Source organism: Camelina sativa, chromosome 7 (genome assembly GCF_030686135.1).
Source record: "Camelina sativa cultivar CO46 ecotype springtype chromosome 7, ASM3068613v1".
Classification (NCBI taxonomy): Eukaryota; Viridiplantae; Streptophyta; class Magnoliopsida; order Brassicales; family Brassicaceae; genus Camelina; species Camelina sativa.
In genome coordinates this window covers 21,612,620-21,640,014 of record NC_141886.1, presented here as the reverse complement: position 1 = coordinate 21,640,014, position 27,395 = coordinate 21,612,620, and the positions used below count along the sequence as shown (strand labels likewise).

Sequence of the window (27,395 nt, the reverse complement as noted above, 5' to 3'; positions counted from 1 at the left end):
ACAAACGGTAAGAGTTCCATAACATTCAATCTAAATTCTTTTATTATCTAAAATTTGTGGAAGTGAATTTGTAGTTAAGTTAAAGTCTTGTTAAAAAAAAAGCATTAGAAGGGATTACAATGTTTTTCTCTTTCCTATTTATGGATAGGACAATTTTTAGCTCATGAACATTTTTGTTATTAGTTCACGCAAAAACTCTAGGAGTGAGAGACCATTGAGTGGAAAGAAAATGAAATGTATAAATATTGATGTGTAGGAAGTTAGAACGACGTTGTCCAAAAATTAAATGGAAAAGTGGCCTATACAGGGATCGAACCTGTGACCTTCGCGTTATTAGCACGACGCTCTAACCAACTGAGCTAATAGGCCTCTTGAAGAACATGTAATAAGTAAATTACTTATTCTAAACTTATAGGCTTTGATCATCAGCTAAGTTGGGCCTTGACATACAATTTGGGGCAAAACTATCCAAAGTCTCTCACAGACCTAAATTTGAGCAATACTATATTTTTTTGGGTACATTGAGAAAATCTAGAAAACTAACAACTTTTTTTTTTTTTGTTACCTGACGAGACCATTTGCTTTATTTCAAGATCTACGCCTCTAAGGAAAGAGAGGTCTGAAAATGAAATATAGAGGTTTTCTGGTGTAAGTGCAACAAGAAGGAGATATACTGAACGTGGTGGTTAGAAGATAGCATCAACATAGATGCTGCGTATACATCACATTCATATGTACTTCTCTTCTTTCTTTCTTTCTTTTTTTTTTTTTTTTTTTTTTTTTTTTTGGTGTGCACACCAACATATGTACTTCTCTTATGTGTGATTTTGTTCAATGCGATTGAAAATACTAATATATATATTTTTTTCTTAAAATTGCAACAATGTTTGTTTCTGTAAGAAAAATATTAATAGAACTGATAAAGATTTCAAAAGCAAATCTCAACTATACGAATCCCATTAGAAATTACATCTTTCATTATAACATGAACTTATCAAGATTTGTTTTACGAATTGATAAGGTTTCAGTTTAATTTATGAATTTTATATATGTTGAGACCTTTCTAAAGATACACATGCATATAAACATGTATGTAGCTGTGTATGTATCGAATGGTGGGGCTTAAAAACTAATGATGTGTACATTAATTGGACATTTGATGTGGCTGGATTGGACCCAACTTACTCTATGATAGAGACTTAACTAAGACACCTATGCTCTTCATTCATTTCTCCCGTATACATAATTGAATTAACTGTACATATGTTCACAACAAGCGATCTTGCTATATATATATTTTAAAATAATAGAGATTGAGATATATTTTAATCTGGTCTTCTGTTGAACCAAAAAACAAAAAAAAAAATTCTGATTCGAACAAAGAAATTATTGTTAGAATAAATTAATTATCGAACCTCTTCTTTAATTTTATCTATTTTTAAAACCGCTTGCAAACTGGATTATCCAGATAAATTCTTCACTAAAAGACTCACTATCCTAGGCCCTGGGCATAATATAAGATTCAAAAAAAACCCGATCCGAATCTTAGCCTAAAAATCTGATCTGATCTGAACCAAAAATTTAGAAATATTTGAACGGATTCTAAATTTCAAGATCCGAAAATCCGAATCCGAACTCGATCCGAACCGAAATACGAATAGATATCTGAACATACCCAAAATATAAATACATAGTAATAATATCTTAGTAATACTTACAAGTTGTAAAAACTTAGGTGTCTAAAAGTCTAAATTTTTGGATATTTTTGGATATTTAAATATTTTCATGTATTACAACTATTTTTAGTATATTTAGATAAAAAATATACCTAATTTTTAGATATTTTAGATGTTTTTGAGTACTTTAGACAACCAAATCCGATATAGATGTTGATTCTATCACATTTGTAGATTATAGATGTTGATTCTTATTTATTTAACCTTCGGATGTTGAGTTTAAATCCAATATGTTAATACTGAGTAAAAAAAAAAAAAATTGCGTCACCGTGATACAAAGCAACCTCACAAGTCACAACTCTCGTGTCTACAAAGATCTCTCATTAATAAATCTCCTTGCCTTCATTTTTTTTTCTCGAGTTGGACACACACCTCGATCAAAGACTATTATTGGCCTCTTGGGATCTGCCTCAAAGCGACTATGTATGCTTTTATGTGTTCTATATATTTTCTAAAACCACTCCGGATAATGACTAATATCTGGGAAATGGGACAATGAAGATAGAGCTTATTACGTGCTTCTAACGAGAAGTAATCATTTTTAGTATTGGAGAATCTAAGATACAGTTAAGTGGATCGAGATATTAATGTATATAAAACATGTACGTTTACATCGAATAATAAAATGAAAGGAAGTAGAAAAAGGATATTTGATGGGGGAAAAAAGAAGGGTGGAGATGTAACAAAGGCGAAGATAATGGATATTATTGGGATGTTGTCTTCAAGGCCACGAGCTTAGATTCTTTTAGTTTTGCTCAGTTTGTTTTGTTTCTACTTTTTCTTTTGCTGCTTACTACTTTTGCTCATGATCTACCATACATATATATGGTATACTATCTTATAACTTATGTATCTTTTCAAATCTCAGGACGTACATGTTTAAATTTGGTTATGTAACCACGACCATTTCAAGTATCTATGGTCATACCATACCAGTTTTAATAATATAACTGCTACAAGAAAATACATATGATATCTATATATATAATTCGAGATTAAAATACAATCTACACCTTTTTAAGCATAGTTCATGTGGCACTTAGAACTTAATACTTTTGGAATAGTTTTTCATTAGATTACAATTTTTTTTTGTAATTTTCTAAATTTAGTATGATTGTTTTCATGAGACGATAATTACGTAAGCATTAGTTGTAAAGAATGTCTTAATCTGAAAAATATAAGATAATTCAAATTAAAAAAGAAAATATTATTTTTGACAAGAACAATCAATCAATTAGTCTTCAATCGGAGATATTTAAAGTAATCAACTAAAACAGGAACACTTGACTAACAAAGAAATTATGAATTGTGGTCCAGCTTTCACTTAATTATATTGTTATCTAAAGCTAATGCCTACCTATATATGCCTTAAGCAACTGCCGGCTTTGTTTGTTTTTTTCCTTACCACTGAAGATCTCAAAAGAGAAGAAGACTATTACAACTAAAATTCATTGTAGAAGAAGTGTTGAAGCAAATTGAACCAAGTTTTTCATAAAACAAGCCGGCACAAAGATTTTCTGTTGTTTATCATTATATGAATTGACATCAAATAATGTATGTATGGATTGTTTGAAAGCGAAGTTATTTGTAACTTACCACAAACTTGAGTTTAACTAGCAACAAAGCACATACTCAATTGATCTGTGTCCTGATCATCAAAAGCTTAATTAGTACAGACAACATTGAACAAATTAATCTTTACAAAATACTTTATCGGCCGGGCTTGAATACGTACTATTCTTCTTCTTCTTCTTCTTCTTCCACTTTTTCTCCTTAAATCCTGTGTACAAATCCGTCGACGCAATACATTACACAGTTGTCAATTTGGTTCTCAGCTCTACCAAAAACATCTATTGCCCAAAAAAAAGGTCTATTTGTACTACACTGTTACAGCTGAGAACATTAAATATAAATAAACAAATTTGATAAAACAAAAGGGTTCTCACGTTATTCCAAATGAATAGTGTATAGGAAATTTTGATAAAAAGGAAATTAAATAGATATTTTTGTTGGTTCAGATTATGTTTCGTAGATCTACAGGGAAATCTCCGCCGTCAATGCAAAGTGAAGGTGACACTTGGGGAAGGACCAGTGGTCCGTACAATGTTACTTCTACCTCTGACCAGTGATCTCTTCACGAGACGTCGATAATCAAATTTTTATTTTATATCTATTTGTCCGAAAATTTTGGTAAAAAAAAAAAATATGGACCCGACAACAATAGTACAAAATTCACCAATGATAAATCGACACGCAAATCCTTAAGAAACCACTATGGTTTTTGCAAACGAGAGAAACCAGCTTTAGCTTTTTCCCTAAAACCACTCTTACCCAAATCTCTCCATAAATAAAGATCCCGAGGCTCAAACACAAGTCTTCTTATAAAGGAAGGAAAGAAAAACTTTCCTAATTGGATCATATCAAAGTCTGAGCTCTTCTATTATCTCTCTCTTGTAGTTTCTTCTTAGGGGTCTTTGTTTTGTTTGGTTCTTTTAGAGTAAGAAGTTTCTTAAAAAAGGATCAAATGGGAAGGGGTAGGGTTCAATTGAAGAGGATAGAGAACAAGATCAATAGACAAGTGACATTCTCGAAAAGAAGAGCTGGTCTTTTGAAGAAAGCTCATGAGATCTCTGTTCTCTGTGATGCTGAAGTTGCTCTTGTTGTCTTCTCCCATAAGGGGAAACTCTTCGAATACTCCACTGATTCTTGGTAACTTCAATTAATTCTTTCTTTTTTTTCAACCAAAAATCTTAATTTGACACTACTTTATTTCCTTTTGTTTGTCCCTTAAATTGACACTACTTGATTTGCCCTAATTATTAGCTACTGCTTTAATTTATGTATTCTCTAGGGCTTCAAATCAAATTTGTAAATGATTTGTCTGAAAATGTTTGATACTACTTTTGTATTTGTATAAATCAGAAGATCAAAAGTTTAGGCCCTGGAGTGAAGTGAACCCTAACTATAACTATATTAACATATGTGCATAAGCATCATTTTGTCAAATTTTAGAGCATGTAGAAGGGTGTATATATGTTTTAATCTTTAATGAGCTAGGGTTTTAAGCCTTAAACTCGTTATTAATCTTTTGTTCCCCTAGCCATGTAGCCATTTCTTTCAAAAACTTACAGATCTAAGTTTTATTCGATTTCATAATAAGAAAATAAATTTTTTATTAGTGTCGTCCCACGCTCTTAGGGCTATGAATTCGATTATTAAATGTAATGTTTTTTTTTTTTTTTTTTTTTTTTTTTTTTTCATTTTTTACAACGGATTACGATCAAACGAGAATAATGAAATGTTAGCTAGAAATATAAGGATCTCAAATCGAGATATATACAATATAGAAGAATGAATGGCTTAACGTACGAACTAGAGTTTTTTATGCCTTAAACGGATTTTGTTAATTCTGACAGCTGTGTCTTCATAATTGCTTTTGCAAATCTAAGCAAAGAAAATGTTTAATTTTCACTCGCGCTTAGGAGAATATGTACTCGTAATATGAAATATCTAGTATTATATTTTAACTTAAGTGTTTTTTATATTTGAATTAGAATTTTTTTAAAAAGCTGAAAAAAAGATGTCAAATCTCAGTAGAGAGTCTTTGACCTCTGGGGATCCATAAAAAGAACTAACTCAATCCTAAAATCGGCTTCTTACCGATGGTCAAAATTAGCTCCAATAGGCAACAGCTGTTCTTCTTTCTTTTATTTTTTTTATAAATATTATTCTTGTTCTGAAGAAAATGATATATTGACCAGATTATAATATATTGTACAATATTGTGTGTTCTAACAAGATTTTCCTGTACAGTATTATAAACCTCAGTTAGAACTCTAAGCTAAAGGCATAGGGTTAATTATGGTTCTTACTGTTTTTAAATTGGTACAGGGTTTCAATAATTTGATATAGGAAATCCTGGTTTAAGGCATAAAACTATCACTGATACCTAGCTAGATTTACCCTAAAACGTCATGAAAACACGAGCATCGTACATGATTTACTTACTTTTCGTATATAACTATGCATAGATAGATGTGTATAATCTATATATATGATAATAATTTAGTGGTTGATGGCATATATGAAGCTACCTAATTCTGTGGATTGAACAGTATGGAGAAGATACTTGAACGCTATGAGAGGTACTCTTACGCCGAGAGACAGCTTATTGCACCTGAGTCCGACGTCAATGTATATCAACGTCTCTCCTTTTAACTCAGATAAATATATAATATCAATCTATAGTGTTAATGAATTCTATTTGTATAAAACTTGTGATACGCAGACGAACTGGTCAATGGAGTATAACAGGCTTAAGGCTAAGATTGAGCTTTTGGAGAGAAACCAGAGGTACACACTTACACTCCACACATTTTAAGGCACAAATGAATATATAATATTAAAACTGGTAGCATTAATGTGAATTAAAATGCATGAACGCTATGCAAATTCAGGCATTATCTTGGTGAAGACTTGCAAGCAATGAGCCCTAAGGAGCTCCAGCATCTGGAGCAGCAGCTTGACACTGCTCTAAAGCACATCCGCTCTAGAAAAGTATTGCCTTCTCCTATTTCGTTGAACATATCTATATAACTTAAAAATTTACAAGTGTTAGTTATTATATGTGAACATTCAAATACATATGTGTATGAGTACATAATCAATATCACGTTGGTATAAATAAGCCTAGAGAGGTTTGTTCAAATGATGAATTACGTTGTGTCTAAGACTCCTATCACCAAAGTAATGGTTTGTTAATGTGATCTGTGTGTTTGCAGAACCAACTTATGTACGAGTCCATCAATGAGCTCCAAAGAAAGGTATGCAAAAACTCTATCCAATGTATGTCTGATAGAGAAACTACTCGTAAGAAACGTATAGGGAAATTTAACAATCGTGCCGTTTCGGAAATGTACAGGAGAAGGCCATACAGGAACAAAACAGCATGCTTTCCAAACAGGTAACACGTGTCATCATTTATCTTTCATCAACATGTTGTCCCATTGCATTACTGTTACCTTCCACTGTTTTACTCCACACTTCCAGCGAAGCTATACCTACGAGATCTTCATATCTCCACTTAACTTTGGCACCATTAAAGAAAAATCAAAAATCAAAAAATGTTTGTAGTTTATTTATATAAGCCTAGATGTTGTCTATTCATTGATATAATCATCAGCCTGTACGTAGATGGCCTTTGTCCGTTTAGTTTTAAGGTTGTCTCTCGGATTGAATATAAACATGTGAATTTTGAAATGTCGTCCCATCATTCTGCTTAGGTCATCTATATATAATTTGTCTGCATATAGACTCCTACTACTTTTACTTAATAACATATATACTAGATCAAGAGCACGACTTGAAATTCATTTTATTTATATTGTAATTTTTATATAAAATATAATTTATGTGATTGTTTTTAAAAAAATTTTTAGATAAAAAATTATGCAATAAAATCATATGCTAAATATGATGGCTTGAAAAAGACACATATTTTTTGTAAGTTTTATATTGTTAATGATTCTAGATAATTAACCGTGTTATAACATTGGTTAAATTTATTTTATACAAAATTTTGTATATTTTATATTTTAAAATAAAAATTTAATATGTTGTATTAGGTTATATATGTGAAATTATTTCAACAATATATATTCTACATCACTTAAATGTCATTATAAGACATAATTTTGTAAATTTGAATTTAAATATTCAAATTTTGATCCGTTACTCAGTAAAACTTTTAATTTAATAGATATTATATTTAAAGAATAATATTACTAAAGTTTGAAAATTTTATAGATTGAACAATTTATATTTATTTTTAAAAATTCAACTTATGATATATCCGAAAATAAAATTATTTTTTATTTATAATAAATAATAGGATAATTTATTTGTTTCACAAAATAGACTCATATATAAAAATGAAAGGTGAAGTATAATTGTAGTTAACAAATTAATATGTTAAGTTAGATAGCAAAAGATTTTATTTGATGAATAATTTAATAAAGGAAATTAATATGGTAAGTTAGATAATATGATTCTTTAAAATATTCTCTTTGAGATTTTTGGTATAACCTATTTGTAACCAATTAATCTATCATTAATGTATAACCTATTTGTAACCAATTTATTAAAATTATATAGTCTACAATACAATGTTGTGTACTTCCGTTTTATTATAAAGGGGATATATATATATATATATATATATATATATATATATATATATGTTTACACTTATATAAATGTTCATTGCATGATGCAATTGTGCAGAGAATTATTTGTAAATTGAGATGTAACGTAATTATGTTTGGTAATCTATTTATGAGAATATAGACACTACTCCATATTTGAAAAATATATATACTTATGTAAGAGTGTTTCTTTTTTTGTTGTTGGAAAGAGGTTATATAAGAGTTCATTGCATGAGTGCAACCGTGTAGAGAATTCATTCAATGTAGTAACGGTTATCGGAAATTGATAATGATTAGATAATTACATAAATTCAAAATAGAAAATTTGCACAGAATTAATTGTAAATTGACATGTAATGTAATTTCTGTTTGGAAAGTGGTAAGAACTTGGTTTGTGAAACCTGAAAATTGGCAGATCAAGGAGAGGGAAAAAATTCTTAGGGCTCAACAAGAGCAGTGGGATCAGCAGAATCATGGCCACAATATGCCTCCACCTCCACCACCGCAGCAGCACCAAATCCAGCATCCTTACATGCTTTCTCATCAGCCATCTCCTTTTCTCAACATGGGGTAACTGAATTTTACTAATTCTCTCTTGTTTTTAAGTATTACATTTAACCAGATATGCTATGCAAGCTAGTTACGTGTTGTAAGTTATAGTTTCTGTGTTCGAAGTTTAAGTGGAGTAGATATACATGATCTTGAATTTAGAGCTTTACTGAGAAACATTGCGTAAGTTAATGCAATGGTCGCCAAACGAAATTATACAGTACGTGTCGTGGAAAAGGTAAATGTAATGGTGGCCAAAAGCCTAAGAAACAATTGGGATCAGCTCGTTTTTTGTTGTTGCTGTTGGTTTATGTGTTTATAGTAAAATCAGAGTTTGTTAGATAAATAAACTTATTTCTTTTACATTTTAAAGTGGACTTTTAATCAAAAAAATCTTTATTGTACGATGAAACATGAATTTTTTTATACCCTTTCATACATATCATCTTGTGAATGCAGTGGTCTGTATCAAGAAGAAGATCCAATGGCAATGAGGAGGAACGATCTCGATCTGACTCTTGAACCCGTTTACAACTGCAACCTTGGCTGCTTCGCAGCATGAAGCATTTCCATAAATATAATTTTATAATCGTCAACAATAAAAACAATTAGCCACATACATATAAATTAGTGGCTAGGTTCTTTTCATCCAACTAATTAATATATTCTGGCAAGTCCCATTTTCTTATATCATCATCATCATATATATATATATATAAATTAGCTAGCTCCGTTTTCTTTGTAATTTTCTTGAGTTTTTTTTGCTTCAATATGAGGCAAAATTGTAATGTATTTGAAGGTCGGAGAGAATGAACGAGAACTTAATTGATCGGACCTTTTCTATTTATGAATTTTTGTTGCATTAAATTAGAAGTGGCAAGAGTGCTCGTTATTACAACAAGCCAGCTTTAGTGTTTGGGTCTTATAAACACAAACCAAAATCGAATCCATTAATGTTTAACTAGTTGTGGACTAACCGAAAGCTGCGATTTAGTCTGGAAGTAAAAATAAACCAGTAAGGCAATAACTGTGATTTAATCTACCTGTCCTAGATGCTGATTAGTTTGTAAATTTTATCTTCACAAATATAGCCATTTTAGATGTAGTGAACGTACTCTCTGCCATCCCCCCCAGCCCCACTCACCATAAATATTATCCTTGGAGTCATGTACCGCATTCTGTGTGACTGGTAACATATATAGAGTATCAAAACTATCAATGATTTAAGTTGAGTTATGAGTCTAATTCATGTTAACTCATAAATGTTATCAATATATTATTTTGGATTTCTAAGTATGAAATTTGAGTTCAGTTGTATTTTTCATCTTGGATTTCACTTTTGAGTGAAAAATGCAACTCTTGAGTAACTCAAAATGTTTTTACTCTTCAGTGGCCCACGAGCTATGTTATTACTCAAAATGTTTTTAGTAGCTCTTGAGTAACTCCAAATGTTTTTATTCAAAATGTTATTTTTCACTCTTGAGCAGCTCTGTTAAAATGTATAGCAATTTTGTATCAATTAGATTTTAATCTTCGGTATATTTTTACTAAAATTATTAAATTTAAAGTTGTAATTTTTAGTTAATTTTATTTGTTTTATATGATGTTTAAGAATGTATTTATATAGTTGTATTTGATTGTTAATTCTAGCATTTAATATGTGCTATACCACACGATAATTTATTTTTCACATAATGTGACACCCCAGTTTCAAAGACTTGCGAAGAGGTTTAAAAGAATTGATTTGACCACCTATATCACCAAAATGCACTTATATTTTCGGTCAAGGGTCCTGAGAGAACTCCAGAGTTAAGCGTGCTTGAGATGGAGTACTCTCAGGATGGGTGACCTTCGGGGAAGTGACTGTCGGAACTGTTCGAGTGAGGACAAAACACAGGGAAAGATTATGTGGTGATTTGTAGGGACGGTAACAAGTCTTTAAAGCCTCTCGGACGTAGCAAACCGACCGTCGGATATAGATGGGCTCACAAGCCTAGTGAGAAGACGTGAAGCCCATTAAAGAAGGTGGACCCATGGACTGGGAGTGGACATGGGGTCCACTGAGAGGTGGCAGTCGGGGCGTTACACATAATCATAATATAATTATTTTAAATATGTATAATATTTAATATTAATGGTGTTAACAAAATAATAAAAAGATGAGCTACCCTTGTTGTAGCACCAAATTAATAATAATTTAAATTTATATTAAAATCGATCCAAACCGTCCTGCCATATAAATTCGTACCTTAAGCATATTAATTAGTCTTATTTATAATCGTTCTTTTTCTAAAATTTCCACCCGATGTGGGATGTTATACATACAATTTTTTTTTAAAAAGCAATTGAGTAATATACGTCTGTTTAAAAAAAAAATCAAATTACAACATATGCGAAAAATTTGTATTATTATTATACATATGTTTTATGTAATAAAATAATTTTAAAAACAAATAAAATCATATAAGGATGAAAGGAGAGAATGAAATTGGAAAATAGAGAAATCTTTCGTGGACTCAATGTGGACTCTCGTGGACTCGACGCACTACCTTGAATGCTCCCTCTCTGCTTCGAAAGCTTTCAGCTCGGGTGGTGGTTTATAATATATGGAGAAATCGAAGTAACATCCTTCACAACTCCAGCAGGCTTGCTCACCAGCTCTTATTCAAATTCATCGACTGCGAGATAAGGAACATAATCACCGCAAGAGGACCTAGACGATGCTGGCAATCACTCGTCTCACTTTGGTTTCGTTAATCACCCATTTCCCACTTCTAACGCTATTGTAACATTGTTTTTAATTTTTTTTGCCAAGGTTGCTTTTGGTGTAGGTGATACTTTTGTTGGATAAGCTTGAAGTTTACAAGAGGTTTCCTAATTGAGTTATGATTAAAGAGATAAATGTTAAATATGTTTAGGAGTTATCTAAACATAGGGTGATTCCTAGTAGGATTTTGTTTTGGTGTTTTATATAAAAGGAGGTGTTAAGGTCTGCATAAGACACATAGTTTTAGGGAGAAAAAGATTGAGCTTGAGAGTTTGTAAGAGCTTAAAGTTTTGAGTGAATTTCTTTAAGCATATTTATATAAGAGAGTTATTCTTATAACATACTTTTGTTCTTAATCTTTCTTTCTAGAACCTAAATTTGGCATCAGAGCTTCCAGGTTCTAAAAAAACCATGAGTGAATTGGCCACAACCACCAATAAACCGAAGGAAGGAGGTCCTTCGACAATACAATGTTCGATGCTGAATAGTGCTAACTACATTGTTTGGTCCATGAGAATGATTGTGTTGCTGCGAGTAAACAAAGTTTGGGAAACAATCGACCCAGGATCAGATGATACAGAGAAGAATGATCTTGCGAGGGCTTTATTGTTTCAATCCATAGCAGAATCACTAATCCTACAGGTCGGTGATCAAAAAACCTCCAAAGCTGTCTGGGAAGCTATCAAATCAAGGAACCTTGGTGCAGACAAGGTGAAAGAGGCGAGACAGCTGACATTTATGGCTGAGGTTGACATGTTAAAGATGAAAGAAACTGACACCATCAATGATTTTGTCGGTAAACTCTCTGAAATTTCTTTCAAATCAGCATCCTTAGGTGCGACTATTGAAGAACCAAAGATTGTCAAGAAATTTCTCAAAAGTTTACCAAGAGCAAGATACATACAAATAATAGCAGCCCTTGAGCAATTTCTTGATCTCAACACAACCACTTTTGAAGACATCGTTGGCAGATTGAAAACTTATGAGGAGCGTATCTGTGAGGAGGAAATCTCGCAGGAAACGGCTCAAAATAAACTCATGTTTGCTAACTCAACTTTTCAGCCACAAGAATTTTCATATGAAGGAGGTAGAGGAAGAGGTCCGGGTCGTGGTCGCGGCAGAGGACGTGGTCGGTTTAACAGTGGTCGTTTTGGATATCAACAAAGAGAGTATGGTTATTGATATGCTCAAATTAAACCCTAGAGCTACTCTCTCAAATTAAGAGATCACTGTAGTACTTAGGGATCAAATTCCACAAGGACTCAAGTTTACACAATAAATTATGGAGTTTTATGATTACGCTAAACAAGTTGATTTAAATAAGAAAAGCAAGGCAAAATATTAAATAAAAACTGTGAAAATTCAAGGGATCAAAAAGCTAGGTCTAGGGAATTTCTCAGGAAATTACAAAATATTAAATCAATAATTAAATAGGATTCAAGCAATTAAAGTCAGATCTAGAACTCAAAACCCTTTTGTAAAATAAATCAGTTCTCACTGCAGATATTATCTAAATTTAAAACCAGAAAATCCAAATCTCTTTGGAAAATTCTAGGTTAAAAATCAGCTTTGAAAACAGGTTTAGATTGTTCACAAAATTACTAAATCAAATCTCTTTGCAAGAGGTAATTTTGCTCATCAAAAGGTTTTATCAGGAATTGATTTTCCTAGGTTATTAATTATAGATGGCCAATCAAGGATTAATATGAAGAACAACCTATAATGAAGATTTAGAAAGATAATGAATCCTAAATAAACAGATCTAATAAATCATAAAATCCCTGTGAAAAACCCTGAACCTAACAAGCAAACTACTCAGACATATTCCATGAAGAACAAAACATAATTCTGAATAATAAGCAATAGATATCAAAAGTATAAGAATGAGTTCAGGAATTCTTCTCTCTACAAGGAGTTCAGATCTCTCTCTCCCAAAAGCTCTCAAAAATCTCTCAGGGTTGCAGAAAATAAAACTTGCTAGAATAAATCTTAAAACTTGCTAGAATAAATCTTAAGGGTTTCTAAAACCTAAAAACACTATATATATGTCCTAAAACACGTCTAGGGACTAATGATGCAAATATGGAAAACTTCGGGCAAATTTGTAAACTTCTAAAACTTGCTTCTCTCTCGGCTAAACAGGGTGTCGATCGATGCTAAGGAAGTGTCGATCAACACTCTCATCCTTCCTCGGCTCCAAGTTCTCTTCCTTAGCTGATTTGCTCCAAAATCCCTCTAATTGCTCATTTTTGCTCCTTTCATGCCAAAATCCTATAAAATCTGTAAAGACTCAAAAACATCATAGAAAACAAATCAAAATACTTAAAGAGCACACTTTATATCATGGATAAAAACCGTAAAAATCATGATATATCAAATCCCCCAGACTTAGCCTTTGCTTGCCCTCAAGCAAAACAAAAACTTAGACTTATGAAAGAGGTTTGAAAACGCGAAAACTCCTTTTCTCTCTAAGGTAACGCCATGATCATCCAAACCATAATCCATATGCTTAGCAGAAAAATCCAAATCGAACCACCATGTACTTCTCTGTTAACATTCGTAGCATCCCAAATTCAAACCAAATTCCACTACTTCCTCCATTAAGCCTTCATCGGTGGGTCTCATCAATTTGATCAATATCAAGAACCTTCTAGACTCATTCTCGTACTATACCATAACAAGCAAGATATAACTTGTACAACATGTGGTACTCTTTCTCTCCCCTAGACTTATTCTATTCTTATCTTCCATTTGAGCTTTGCTTTGCTGTTTTTTTTTACTTCTTCTTTTTTTTCTCAAAGATGTAGGCGATAATGGGGTCATCGGTAATTTACCTACCCCTCGCTTCCAGACTTTATGTGATCATTTGACTCAAGAGTAGAATAATGAGGTCACTAGTAATTTACCTACCTCTCTAAACTGATCAAAATCACCTCATCTTTTATTCACTCATTTTTTTAAAACAAAGCTCTCAGGAAAAATCTTTCAAACTTAAATAAGGGAGAGGAGTACCATTTTTTTTTCTGAAATCTTACTTGTCAGGTATGAACAAGGAGTCAAGCTCTATGAACATCAATCTCCATGATGATTTAAAAAGAAAAGTGCAGAAGTTACCTCGGGCTTTTATGGATTCTGTTGGAAATCCGGATGTATCTGGTTAACTGGTCAGCCATTGGACTTTTCATTAGTCGGATTTGTGGATTCAATCTGCAGCATTAATCAACCAAGACACAACACTAAAAAGAAAAATCATAGTCCCCAACATAATTTTGAAAAATTTGAGTCAATAAAAACAAAAATACGGTTTTGACACACTAGAAACAAAAACTAATGTTAGTAGTTAGTACTAACCTCCCCCAGTCTTAAACAACATTGTCCCCAGTGTTATCAAGTAAGAGGAAAGGTAAAGAAAAATAAACAAAATGAAAGAGTATTGAAAGTATGAACCAAAATCGGATTAACTCATCTGTGATGATGGTGTCGAGCGACACCAATAATGGTATCGGTCGACACCCTCTGTGTCTGCATAGTGTTACGCCCAGAAATCCAACAGTTGTTGATAATTTGTGTCCCTTCTCAATCTTTGGATGGTAGCACTACTAAGAATCACTCAAACACAAGATTAAACGCAACATGATAGATAGAAGTTCATAATTCAACACTAATTCAAACTGACTCAAAGTAAAAATAAAAAATGACTCAAAATGAAAAAAGAAAAACCTAAGAGTGTGTTGCCTCCCACTAAACGCTTGTTTTCAGTCATTAGCTTAACTGTGTTGGAGCTCAGGCGTCTGGTGGATCAGAACGTGGCATTGAATGCTGCCGAGAGGAATGTCTCATCATCCAAGGTGGTGTATAAGCAGTAGAAGAGTGAGGTCAACCAAGGACATGAGAAACAGGACCAGGGCGAGACTTGGGTATGGTGCATCTGCTTTTATTTCCTTTGACGGTCTTATTGGTGAGAGGAGGAGGTTTGGATAAAGAAGATGTATACCTTGGCTTTACCGGAGGACTCTGGAGTGTAGAGGGGGAAATCTTCTGTTTGGAAACAGCTTCATGACTTGGAGCATCAGTGTTGGACAAGGTTTGGCTCAGATGTGGAGGGGTGTCGATCGACATTGATGGTGTGTCGATCGACAATGAGCCTGATGCTCGTGTATTTGCTTCTTTGCAGCTTTTCTCAGCAATCTTCTCAACTAAAAATGTCTGTCCATCAATGGTAGGAGCTCTCCTCAGCTTATCCATCTCAAAGTTCATACTTAAACCCTCCACATTCAGTGCTATATTTCCCTTCTTCACATCAATGATAGCACCAGCTATAGCCAAGAAAGATCTTCCTAACATGAGAGGATCACTAGGCTCTTTATCATACTTCAGCACCACAAAGTCAGTGGGAATCATGAAATTTCCAACTTTAATTGGAATATCCTCTAAAACACCTTCAGGGATCTTCTGTGATCTATCAGTTAAGATAAGAGATATCTTGGTTGGTTTGAATTATGTCATCCCAAGTTTCACAGCAACAGAATGTGGCATCAAGTTGATACTAGAACCTAGATCACAGAGTGAGTAAGCAAACTTTCCTGTGGAGATAGAGCAATCTAACACAAAACTTCCAGGATCTGGTAACTTCTTAGCAGTCCTACTCTGGATCATTGCACTCACTTTCTCAGAGACAACCACCTCTTGCTTCTTCGCTTTCTTTCTTTGAACATGCTGGTTTAACAGAATTGCACTAACATCTTTTGTAAGTAGTGCTCCTTCCTTAGGGCTCAAACCATTTCATACCATTCTCTTCACATACCGCTTAAGTGATGGTGAAAGCTTTACTGCATTAACCAAAGGCATCTCAATCATTATCTTATCCATCATTGCCTTGCATCTAGCTTCCTCCATCTCCTGCTTGGACCTTCTTGGCTTAGGAAAAAGAATCTTCGGTTGGTACACCCTTTCAGCAGCTGTTGGAACCGAAGATATTGTAACTTCAGGTTCTGTCTGAGATGAGTGTCGACCGACACCCAGGTGGTGTCGATCGACACCATCATCTGAAGTCGAGAAATTGGTGGATTGCTCTCCCAGTTCTGCAGAAGCAATTTCATCAACTTCTTCATCCCTCACTGATATGGCATTGCAAGCATGCTTGGGGTTTGACTCAGTTCTTCCAGGAAGAAAACCCTCTTTTCTCTTCACAGACCCAACAGTTTGCGCAACCTGATTCTCCAGCTTCTTAACATGAATATTCAATGCATCAATCCTCCCAGTAAGCTTATTGTAGACATTATCAATCTTCCCATTGAATGTCATTGTTAACTGTTCTTGACCCTGAAGAAGCTGTTCAAGCATTGCTTCCATTCTAATCTTAGAATAAGTCTGTGGAGGAGGAGACTGATAAGATGAGTTCCCATAGGTTCTTGTATAACCATTGTTCTGTTACTGCCTCTGATAATTCGTCTTAGGAGTATAGCCTGAAGAGTTCCCACTGTAAGGCGTGTTGCTTTGCTGATTACCGAATCTCTGACCTTGATTCCCAACTCCATACACATAATTGACATTCTCCTATGTATTCTCTGGCTCTGGCGCAAAAATGTCTCAACTTCAGCAGCCAATTGGACTGACTTCTTACTCACTAGAAGATTGTGAACTGAATCCAGCTTGGCATTAACTGAAGCTAGCTGGTTTGAATCAAATCCTCCATGCATTCTCTTCCTTTCAGCATCTGCCCTTTTAGTGCTATTGTTGGAGGCCAGATTCTCAATCAAATTCTCAGCTTCTTATGGATATCTCGTCTTGAAGTTTCCATGGCTGGCAGCATCCAAAGCTAGCTGATATTCCCACTCAATTCCTCTGAAAAAGATACTCAGCAATTGAACCCTTGAGAAACCATGGTGTGGATAGTCCCTTTGATAAGCTTTGAATCTCACCCAGGCTGCCTTGAAAGCTTCATCTGATCTTTGCTTGAAAGATGACAGCTTCACTCTCAGCTCATCAGACATAGCATCATCATAAAAATAATTAAGGAAAGCCACCTTAATTTGTTGTCAAGATGTCAAAGATCCAGCTGACAAACTGTTTTAACCATTGAGATGCTTCTCCTGCAAGTGAATATGGGAAGAGCTTGCAGTAGATGTAGTCTTCAGTCACACCATTGGCTTTGATGCTAGTCACAAGATCCTCAAAGTGCTCAATATGATCCAGAGCTTTCTCATTTGGCAGGTTAGAGAAAGGTCTTTGCCCAACTAGCTGGAAGTAAGCGGGCTTCAGCTCAAAGTCATTCCTTGGGAATGGAGGTGGAACAATTGCAGAGCGGTTTTCATACATCAAATCAGCTCTGTTGAAGTCTGCAATAGTCCTGATCAAATCCCGGTTCTGTTCCTGTCTTCGAACCGGATTCTGGACGTGGTTGGCAGCTCCACGTACGTCTGCTGCAGGTGGGTGTCGATCGACACCCTGTTGGCGTCGGTCGACACCATCGGCCTGCCCGTCAACGACAACAACTTGCTCGTTGACAACAACAGCTTCAACAATCACATTGCCTTCTGCATCAAGCTTTTGGCCCTGCTCATTGCGCAAGTGGCTCTCTTGATCCCTCAATGCACCATCCTCATCATGAATCAAAATGATTGTGTTAACCATCTTCAAGGATTTGGCTGCTTTTCTGTTCTCACGCTCAAGTTTTCCCAACTCTTGGTTTGAAAGCTTCACAGTAGGACCAGTCTTGTTGTTCCTAGTGTTAGGCTTAGGAGGCATTCACCTGAAACACACAAGAGAAAAGAAACAAAAGCGTGTTAGTAGAAAATAAAAAGAAATATTTAGACAAAATTAAAAACTCAAATCTAATGGTAGATCAAAGAGTCTCCAGCAACAGCGCCAAAATTTAATATGCTCAAATTAAACCCTAGAGCTACTCTCGCAAATTAAGAGATCATTGTAGTACTTAGGGATCGAATTCCACAAGGACTCAAGTTTACACAATAAATTATAGAGTTTTATGATTACGCTAAACAAGTTAATTTAAATAAGAAAAGCAAGGCAAAATGTTAAATAAAAACTGTGAAAATTCAAGGGATCAAAAAGTAAATAATTTATTCAAGGAAATTAAAAAATATTAAATCAATAATTAAATAGGATTCAAGCAATTAAAGTCAGATCTAGAATTCTAAATCTTTTGTAAAATAAATCAGTTCTCACTGCAAATATTATCTAAATTTTAAACCAGAAAATCCAAATCTCTTTGTAAAATTCTATGTTAAAAATCAGCTTTGAAAACAGGTTTAGATTGTTCACAAAATTATTAAATCAAATCTCTTTGCAAGAAGTAGTTTTGCTAATCAAAAGGTTTTATCAGAAAAATCAATTATATTCTCATATCAATTTATTTTCCTAGGTTATTAATTCTAGATGGCCAATCAAGGATTAATATGAAGAACAACCTATGATGAAGATCTAGAAAGATAATGAATCCTAAATAAACAGATCTAATCAATCATAAAATCCCTGTGAAAAACCCTGAACCTAACAAGCAAACTACTCAGACATATTTAGTGAAGAACAAAACATAATTATGAATAATAAGCAATAGATATCAAAGGTAAAAGAAGGAGTTCAGGAATTCTTCTCTCTACAAGGAGTTCAGATCTCTCTCTCCCAAAAACTCTCAAAAATCTCTCAGGGTTGCAGAAAATAAAACTTGCTAGAATAAAACTTAAGAGTTTCTAAAACTTAAAAACACTATATATATGTCCTAAAACAAGTCTATGGACTAATGATGCAAATATGGAAAACTTCGGGCAAATTTGTAAACTTCCAAAACTTGCTTCTCTCTCGGCTAAACAGGGTGTCGATCGATGCTAAGGCAGTGTCGATCGACACTCTCATCCTTCCTCGGCTCCAAGTTCTCTTCCTTAGCTGAATTGCTCCAAAATCCCTCTAATTGCTCCATTTTGCTCCTTTCATGCCAATATCCTATAAAGCCTGTAAAGACTCAGAAACATCCTAGAAAACAAATCAAAACACTTAAAAAAGCACACTTTATATCATGGTTAAAAACCGTAAAAACCATGATATATCAGTTATCAACAGAGGGACAAAACCAAAGTCACATGCTATCGCTGTGACAAACTTGGACATTATGCCTCAGACTGTCCAGATCGTTTACCCAAACTAATTAAGCTTCAAGAATCACAAGAGAAAGAAGAAGACACACATGAAGCAGAATCACTTATGATGCACGAAGTGGTGTATCTTAACGAGAAGAATGTGAAGTCGAAGGATTTTGAGACATTCTCAGATAAAGTTTGGTATCTTGATAACGAAGCCAGTAATCATATGACAGGAAACAAAGCTTGGTTTTGTAAAATTGACACAACGATCACAGGAAAGGTAAGGTTCAGTGATGATTCACGGGTCGACATAAGAGGAAAGGGTTTGATACTATTTGTAACTAAAGATGGAGGAAGGAAAGTGCTAGCAGAAGTCTACTACATACCAGACCTTAAAAGCAATATCATCAGGCTACTGAATCTGGTTGTGATGTAAGAATGAGAGAAGACTTCTTAACCTTACATGATCGAGATGGAAACTTGTTGGTGAGAGCAATTCGATCAAGAAATAGATTGTATAAGGTGAACATGGAGGTTGAAAACATGGAGGTTGGTGAGAGCAATTCGACTCAACAATATGGCATGCTCGTCTAGGACACATTGGATTTGAGAATATTAAGAAGATGGTGGCTAAAGAACTACTTATTGGGATATCCAGTGCTCCAAAGGATAAAGAAACATGCTCTTCATGTCTGTTTGGCAAGCAAGCAAGACAAGCATTTCCAAAATCAACCTCCTATCGAGCCTCACAACCACTTGAATTAGTTCATGGGGATCTTTGTGGACCTATCTCACCATCTACAGCTGCGCAGAAGAAATATGTCTTCTTGTTAATTGATGATCACTCCCGTTATATGTGGTCTATTCTCCTGAGAGAAAAAGTGAGGTATTCGAAAAGTTTAAAGTGTTCAAAGCATTGGTCGAGCAAGAAACTGGAACTACTATAAAGACTTTTCGAACAGATAGAGGAGGAGAGTTCCTATCTGCAGAGTTTCAACTGTTTTGTGAAAAAGAGGGAATCAATAGGCACTTTACTGCACCCTACACGCCTCAACAAAATGGAGTTGTGGATAGGAGGAATAGAACATTACTAGGTATGACTCGTAGTATCCTAAAACACATGAACATGCTGAACTATCTGTGGGGAGAGGCAATAAGACACTCAACCTATCTTATAAACAGAGTAGGAACAAGAGTGTTAGAAGATCAAACACCTTATGAAGCTTTTAAAAAGAAGAAACCGAATGTAGAACATTTGCGGGTGTTTGGTTGTGTTTGTTTTGCTAAGACTAAAGCTCTGAATCTCAGAAAACTTGATGATAGGGCCAGAATGCTCGTAAATCTTGGAACAGAACCCGGTTCCAAAGCTTATCGACTTCTCAATCCGAAAAGTCGAAAGATTATTGTGAGCAGAGACATTGTTTTTTATGAGAGCAAAAGCTGGAAGTGGAAGGATTCAGAAGAGACTAATATGGACTCAGGAATGTTCACTCTTAGTTTTGGAGAATTCGGAAATAATGGAATCAGGAAAAGTGAAGTCGTTGCAGAAACAGAGAAAAACTGAGAGAATAATGATACTATTGATGCGATAGCACAAGAATCTAGCGGTGAGGCAGAGAACGCAGAGGAACTGAATGAAGAAGAACATAATACAGAGGAACATGTTGGAGAGCAACATGCTCAGCCGATATCAGTGTTAAGGAGATCAGAGAGGGTAGCTACAAAACCAAATTATCTAAAAGATTATGTGATGTTAGCAGAGATCGAAGGAGAACACTTGTTTCTTACTATCAATGAAGAACCATGGGATTTCAGTGAAGCAAGCAAATCAAAAGTTTGGAAAGATGCATGTGAAGAAGATATAGCTTCGATAGTAAAGAACAAGACATGGACCTAGTTGATCTTTCTATAGGCTGCATGCCAATTGGTTTAAAATGGGTCTTCAAAGTGAAACGCAATTATGATAACAGCGTGAACAAGTACAAAATAAGACTTGTAGCTAAGGGGTATGTACAGAGACATGGTATTGATGTTGATGAAGTATTTGCTCCAGTAGCTCGTCTTGAAATGATTCATTTTATCATTGCTTTAGCAGCCTCCAATGGTTCGCGTATTCCTATTCTTGCTATGGGAGACTGTTCATACCCTATCTCGACTCCGTTCACAAGACGAAATACACCATCTAGATGTGAAGATTGCTTTCCTTCATGGGGAGTTAAAAGAAGATGTGTATGTTAGTCAGCCTGATGGTTTTGTAACTGAAGGAAGCAAGGAGAAGGCTTACAAATTACACAAAGGCGCTTTATGGACTTAAGCAAGCACCTCGGGCATGGAACACTAAGCTGAATAAAATTCTTTTGGATTTATAGTTTGAGAAGTGCTCTAAGGAACCATCACTCTATAGAAAACGAGAACATGAGCATCTTCTCATTGTAGCAGTTTATGTGAATGACTTGTTAGTTACTGGCTCTAGTGTAAAGCTGATACTTGATTTCAAGAAAGGGATGGCAAGAAAGTTTGAAATGAGTGATCTGGGAAAACTTACCTATTATGTTGGTATTGAAGTGTTTCAAGACAAAGATGGGATATTCTTAAAACAAGAGAGATATGCTAGGAACATCTTGGAAGAGACTGGCATGAGTGAGTGCAATTCGGTTCTCATACCAATGGAGTTCGTTCTGGAACTATCAAAATCAATACATGAAAGGGGTATTGAAGGGAAAAAGTTTAGGAGAGCTATTGGATGTCTGAGGTACTTGATTCATACTCGTCCAGATCTTGCCTTCTCTGTTGGAGTCTTGAGTAGATACTTGGTGGAACCAAAAGAATCACATGGTGTTGCACTAAAACAAGTCCTAAGGTATCTTCGAGGAACACTCTCATTTGGTCTGCATTTTAAACGAGGAATCAAAACTGGTTTGATAGGCTATAGTGATAGCAGTCATGGTGTGGATATCGACGATGGAAAGAGTACTGCAGGTCATGTTTTCTATCTCAATGAGTGTCAAATCACTTGGTGTTCTCAAAAACAACAAGTTATGGCCTTGTCCTCTTGCGAAGAAGAATTCATGGCTGCTACGGAAGCAGCTAAGTAGGCTATCTGGCTTCAATATCTTTTTGCTGAGATAGTCGGAACTGATAGTGAAAGGGCGACTATTCAGTTGATAATAAGTCTGCAATAGCCCTCACTAAGAACCCGGTCTTTCATGGCCGGAGTAAACATATCCATCGGAGGTATCATTTTATTCGTGAATGCGTTGAGAATGGATGGTTGATGTAGAACATGTTCCAGGAACCGCACAGAGAGCTGACATCTTGACAAAGGCGCTTGACAAAAACAAGTTTAAAGAGATGAGGGATCATATTGGAGTTCATGGTGTGTCAAATAATGATTTCAAGCTTATGGGGGAGAAGGTTGGATAAGCTTGAAGTTTACAAGAGGTTTCCTAATTGAGTTATGATTAAGGAGATAAATGTTAAATATGTTTAGGAGTTATCTAAACATAGGGTGATTCCTAGTAGGATTTGGTTTTGGTGTTTTATATAAAGGAGGTGTTAAGGTCTGCATAAGACACTGAGTTTTAGAGAGAAAAAGATTGAGCTTGAGACTTTGTAAGAGCTTAAAGTTTTGAGTAATTTTTTTTAAGCATATTTATATAAAAGAGTTATTCTTATAACATACTTTTGTTCTTAATCATTTTTTCTAGAACCTAAAACTTTTGTATAGCCTCTATCTTCATTTATATGATATTTACATTTTTAGCAAAAAAAAAAAAAAAAATTGGAAAATGGATATTGGGATTTATTAGGGAGTGACTTTAGGAATTTTTGTTAAATATGATAAATATTCCAAGATTTTTTTACAAAATGTACTTGCAAAATGTATATATAGATAATTTTCACAATTATTTAAATCAACTATTAATTTATATTTTAAAAGTAACAATGACCAATTAGTTATTAAATTATAAAACATATACATAAAAACAAATCATGGAACACTTATTTTATATTATATGTTTTGCTTACTTTTTGCTTATATTTTTCGTTAAAAATACACAAATTATGCTGATGAAATTAGTTGAAGAAGTTAACAGAGCAGAAATGCATAATTAAGAGGATATAGGAGACCAACGCAACAACTTGAACTCACTCTTGCATAATTTAGAGTTACTCAGATCATTTATTAGTTTGGTTTGAGTATAGAGAATTCATAGATATATAATTCCGTTTTATTATAAGAAGCTACGCTTACAGAATAATTTCATATTACTTAGAAAATTATTGTTGTAGTGGATCTCTTTTTCTTCTTGTCTTATCTTTCGACACTTAAACTGCTGCTTCAGCAAAGCCGATTCTTGGGTGGTTAACATCTTCATAATCGAACACCGTATGGTACTTTCTCAAAAAAGCTTCCCCCAAAATCATGTATTTAAATCAAATGATTATTTTATAACTTACCACATGGTACATCATCTTTGGTGAGGGGAAAAAGCTTTTCCCCAATTGTGAAGGAGATAGCAGGCAACTTAGGAACCTTTCCGCATGCAACTATCTTTGTTTTTGTTTCAAGTGCCTCATAGATCTTGCGGACAGCTGTCTAAACATTATGAAACAAAACAAAACAAAAAATTAACCAAACAAAATTATGATACAAACTAAACTATATGTACTCACTAGAACTTAATTTTCATACTCTCGGGCCATAAATATCAGTCATTTCGGAGTCAAGAATTGTTATGGATTCTTTAGCAGAAAGGTCAACTGTTATATTACCAATGAGAATTTGGGACATTCTGATCTTCGAAAACCAGTTGCTTGGTAACATCATAGGAACATATGTGTGTTCTCCCCGGAAGTGGTTCGGGTCAAACCCACCAAACACGATATGCCCGCCATTTGGATCTGCATGGGTTCCATCTCCCTTGTAAGACCTCAACCAAATAGAGAAAATGTGTCTCGTTATCAAATTTTTAGTCATCATGTTTTGCCACACCGTGACACTTCCCCGGGAAACCGAAGAAGGGAAGTATTGGGAGATGGTGAATGGGAGATCGACCAAGATCTACGGTCGAGATGATAAACCCAAAAATGGAAGTCATGAAGGTATTATTCTAGAATATATTAGATAAATGTTAATATTGGTTTAGACAGTTTAGTATATTCACGAATGTATAAATATATATAGTTTACATTTATCCTTATCTTAGTTTAGGAAACTCATCTCTATATAAGAGAATGTATCTTGTAAAATTACAATTATGAGAGTCTAATAGAATTCTTCCTTTTAAAACATTACTAGGACAAGACCTGCACGTATGTGCGGGATTTTTTTTTTTTTTTTTCCTTTATGAAAACATTTTAGTTTAATATATTTTGTAAGATAAAATAGAAATTGTATTAAGTTGGCAACAACAAAACATGTACTTGGTATCATGTAATAATCTATACATAAATATAATCGGACTGTAGTTTAGATTTTAATGGGCCATAAGAGCTAAACTTTTTTTAATTGGATCAGTAGTATTAAAACAACCCGACCCGTTTTTTTTTTTTATTAATAATAATATGTAACTAAGCATCCTATACTACTTAATTAAACCAACTAAACCACAATACCTCATTAAACCAGCAAATACCATAAAGCACAGCGGAAACATACCAATAATACAAAAAACCCGATACATCATCAACACAATAACCTCTCTAACCATTCTATCCATCAACCTAGCATATCTCTACACAAGGTTCCAATAACATAACCAACATCACACGAACGAGACCCTAGATCATCCTCCTCCTAATCGCCATGATTCCACGTCACATACCTGCACACCACAAAAAACAATTGAGATGCGTAAGTATTATCACAAATACTTAGTGAGGCAATCTTTCCATCTACTGGGCTATACACACATGCAGCTGAGATTCCAATGTTTAACAAACAACAAACAACACAACAAACCAGGAAAAACCGCAACACACAAGTTGGTGTCGACTGACACCAGAGAGGTGTCGATCGACACTGGCTACAACATGGTGTCGATCGACACCGACTCCGCAGACGCGTTCTGCTCGAAGCTGATCGTCGAATCCCATTTCCAATCATCTCCAATCCGTCCCAAACTCACCCAAAATCTTTAGGAACCTATAAGAACCATGACACCACCACCACAAGCAAGAATAACACCACAAAACATAACAAATCAAGCAAACAAAGGATTCTCAGACTTAGATAAGCCATGGTAATGCAGTCACCTCTTTTGCAGAAAGATTTGGTTGAGAAACAGTGGAAACAACACCTTAGGAAGCTTCTCCTTCGTTCACAGCAGCAATCCTCCCTTCCACAACAACAGATCTCACCGAAACCCTCCAAGATCAAGTCAAAATATCTAAAGAACACAAACTCTCTCTTTTCTCTCTTTTCTTTTGCAAACTGCGACAAAACATCCAAAACCCTCGACCTGGCCCGCCTCAATCCTTATATACTCGGTTTAGACAAACCAATTAACCCAAACCAACCCAAAACCGCGAATTAAAACAATCTGGTTGAACCAGAAAAGCTGGTGTCGATCGACTCACCCTTGGTGTCGATCGACACCCATCCCCAAATTCCACCTTCTGGTTCGCGGATGTTACAAATATTTATTTAAAACCGATGGTGGCCCATTAACAATATTATCTTCCTAAATATGTTTTCGGGAAAAAGAGACAACAAAAAAAACTACACATCCGATATTCAAAGTGTTTTGTCGGGTTGAGAAAAAAAAACAGAGAGTTTTGTCTGATTGGGCAAATATCGAATCGAGACACCTAATCCATATCGGATATCTCCGAAGCAATGATATTCAAGATCGGATTCCCAGTTTAAGAAACATGATCGGATTTATTAGAGATTAATCTGATCAGCTGTCTTTTTGTATTTCTCTGATTTCGATTTCAAAGGAAAAGTAAGGTAATAGATCGATCTTTTATTTATATATTCGCCTTTTCAATTAGGAAGATTCGTTGTAGATTTCTAATTTTCTTTTTCTATTTTCTATACATATAGCATCGATCTGGATTCCAAAAGGATTGAATCGAATATGGATTTTCTTCTACAGGTTTGAATCTATTTCCAATTGTAAATTTTGTATTTGTTGTTGAAATCGAAACAATATTATGATCCATATTTAATTTTATGTTTTCTTCTTTCTTGAATTGTTATAAAAAAACAGGATAATCCCATCAATCCTAAATGAAAGATAAGCCAAAAACCCTTTTCGAATCCTGTTTATCCATCTACTCTGATGAATTCGAAACTCTAATAATTATGTTTTGTCTGTTCAGGATAATTTTTTTTTCAATTAAATGCTCATTGGACTCGGCAATTGGATTGAAGGAAGAGTATGAACATACTGGTTTTACAAAAATATTTCAAATGGAAGGTAAGAAAGAAAATAAATTTTGGTTGAACACCGGTTATAGTGTTAATTTTCGTTTAACAAAACTAATGTGAAATTTGTTTACTTGTCAGGGTTTATAATTCTGGTTTTGGCCAAATTTTCAACTACCTTACAAAATAGGACGTGTAGTAATGAGGAATTCCTTACACTATCTAGGTAAGTACTATCCAGGTAAGTAGTATGAAGTTGTAATTCAACCAAAAATTTTACTTTTTCCTTAAAATGTTTATTAGTTATATAAATTAAATATTTTATGTTAACAATTTATAAAAGTTTACCAAAGTCTGTATTTATAAATTAGATTTAATAAAATTTATCGATAGTATGGAAAAAGGTTTGAGAATAAACCTACTGATGAGACAGTAGGTTTAGCACAAACATAAAAAAAAACCATACTAAATTATTACAACAACATCCTAAGTTTTAAAAAAAAAACGTTTGCTTAGAACCATACCAATACATGAAACTCTTTCACTCATTTCGTTCCACCACTTCACCATCCTCAACAGTCTTCACATCATTTGAAAACATCATGTTTTTATAATAAAAATCAAACTATGTTTTCGGAAACAAAGCTTAAAAAATAGTATAGATTT

At 34.3% G+C, this 27,395-nt stretch overlaps 1 protein-coding gene and 1 non-coding gene across 2 annotated transcripts; one reads left to right on the top strand and one right to left on the bottom strand.

The window, feature by feature from the left end:
* Positions 1 to 295: 295 nt before the first annotated feature.
* Positions 296 to 369, bottom strand: TRNAI-AAU (transfer RNA isoleucine (anticodon AAU)). The gene has a single exon. It is a non-coding gene; the product is annotated as a tRNA-Ile (tRNA).
* Positions 370 to 4,007: 3,638 nt separating this feature from the next.
* On the top strand, positions 4,008 to 9,355 carry LOC104701539 (floral homeotic protein APETALA 1-like). Its single transcript, XM_010417237.2, has 8 exons — positions 4,008 to 4,445; positions 5,852 to 5,930; positions 6,025 to 6,089; positions 6,194 to 6,293; positions 6,518 to 6,559; positions 6,658 to 6,699; positions 8,355 to 8,509; positions 8,948 to 9,355. Exons 1-8 carry the CDS (start codon positions 4,261 to 4,263, stop codon positions 9,048 to 9,050), a joined length of 771 nt encoding a protein of 256 aa, XP_010415539.1. The 5' UTR covers positions 4,008 to 4,260; the 3' UTR covers positions 9,051 to 9,355.
* Positions 9,356 to 27,395: the final 18,040 nt, after the last annotated feature.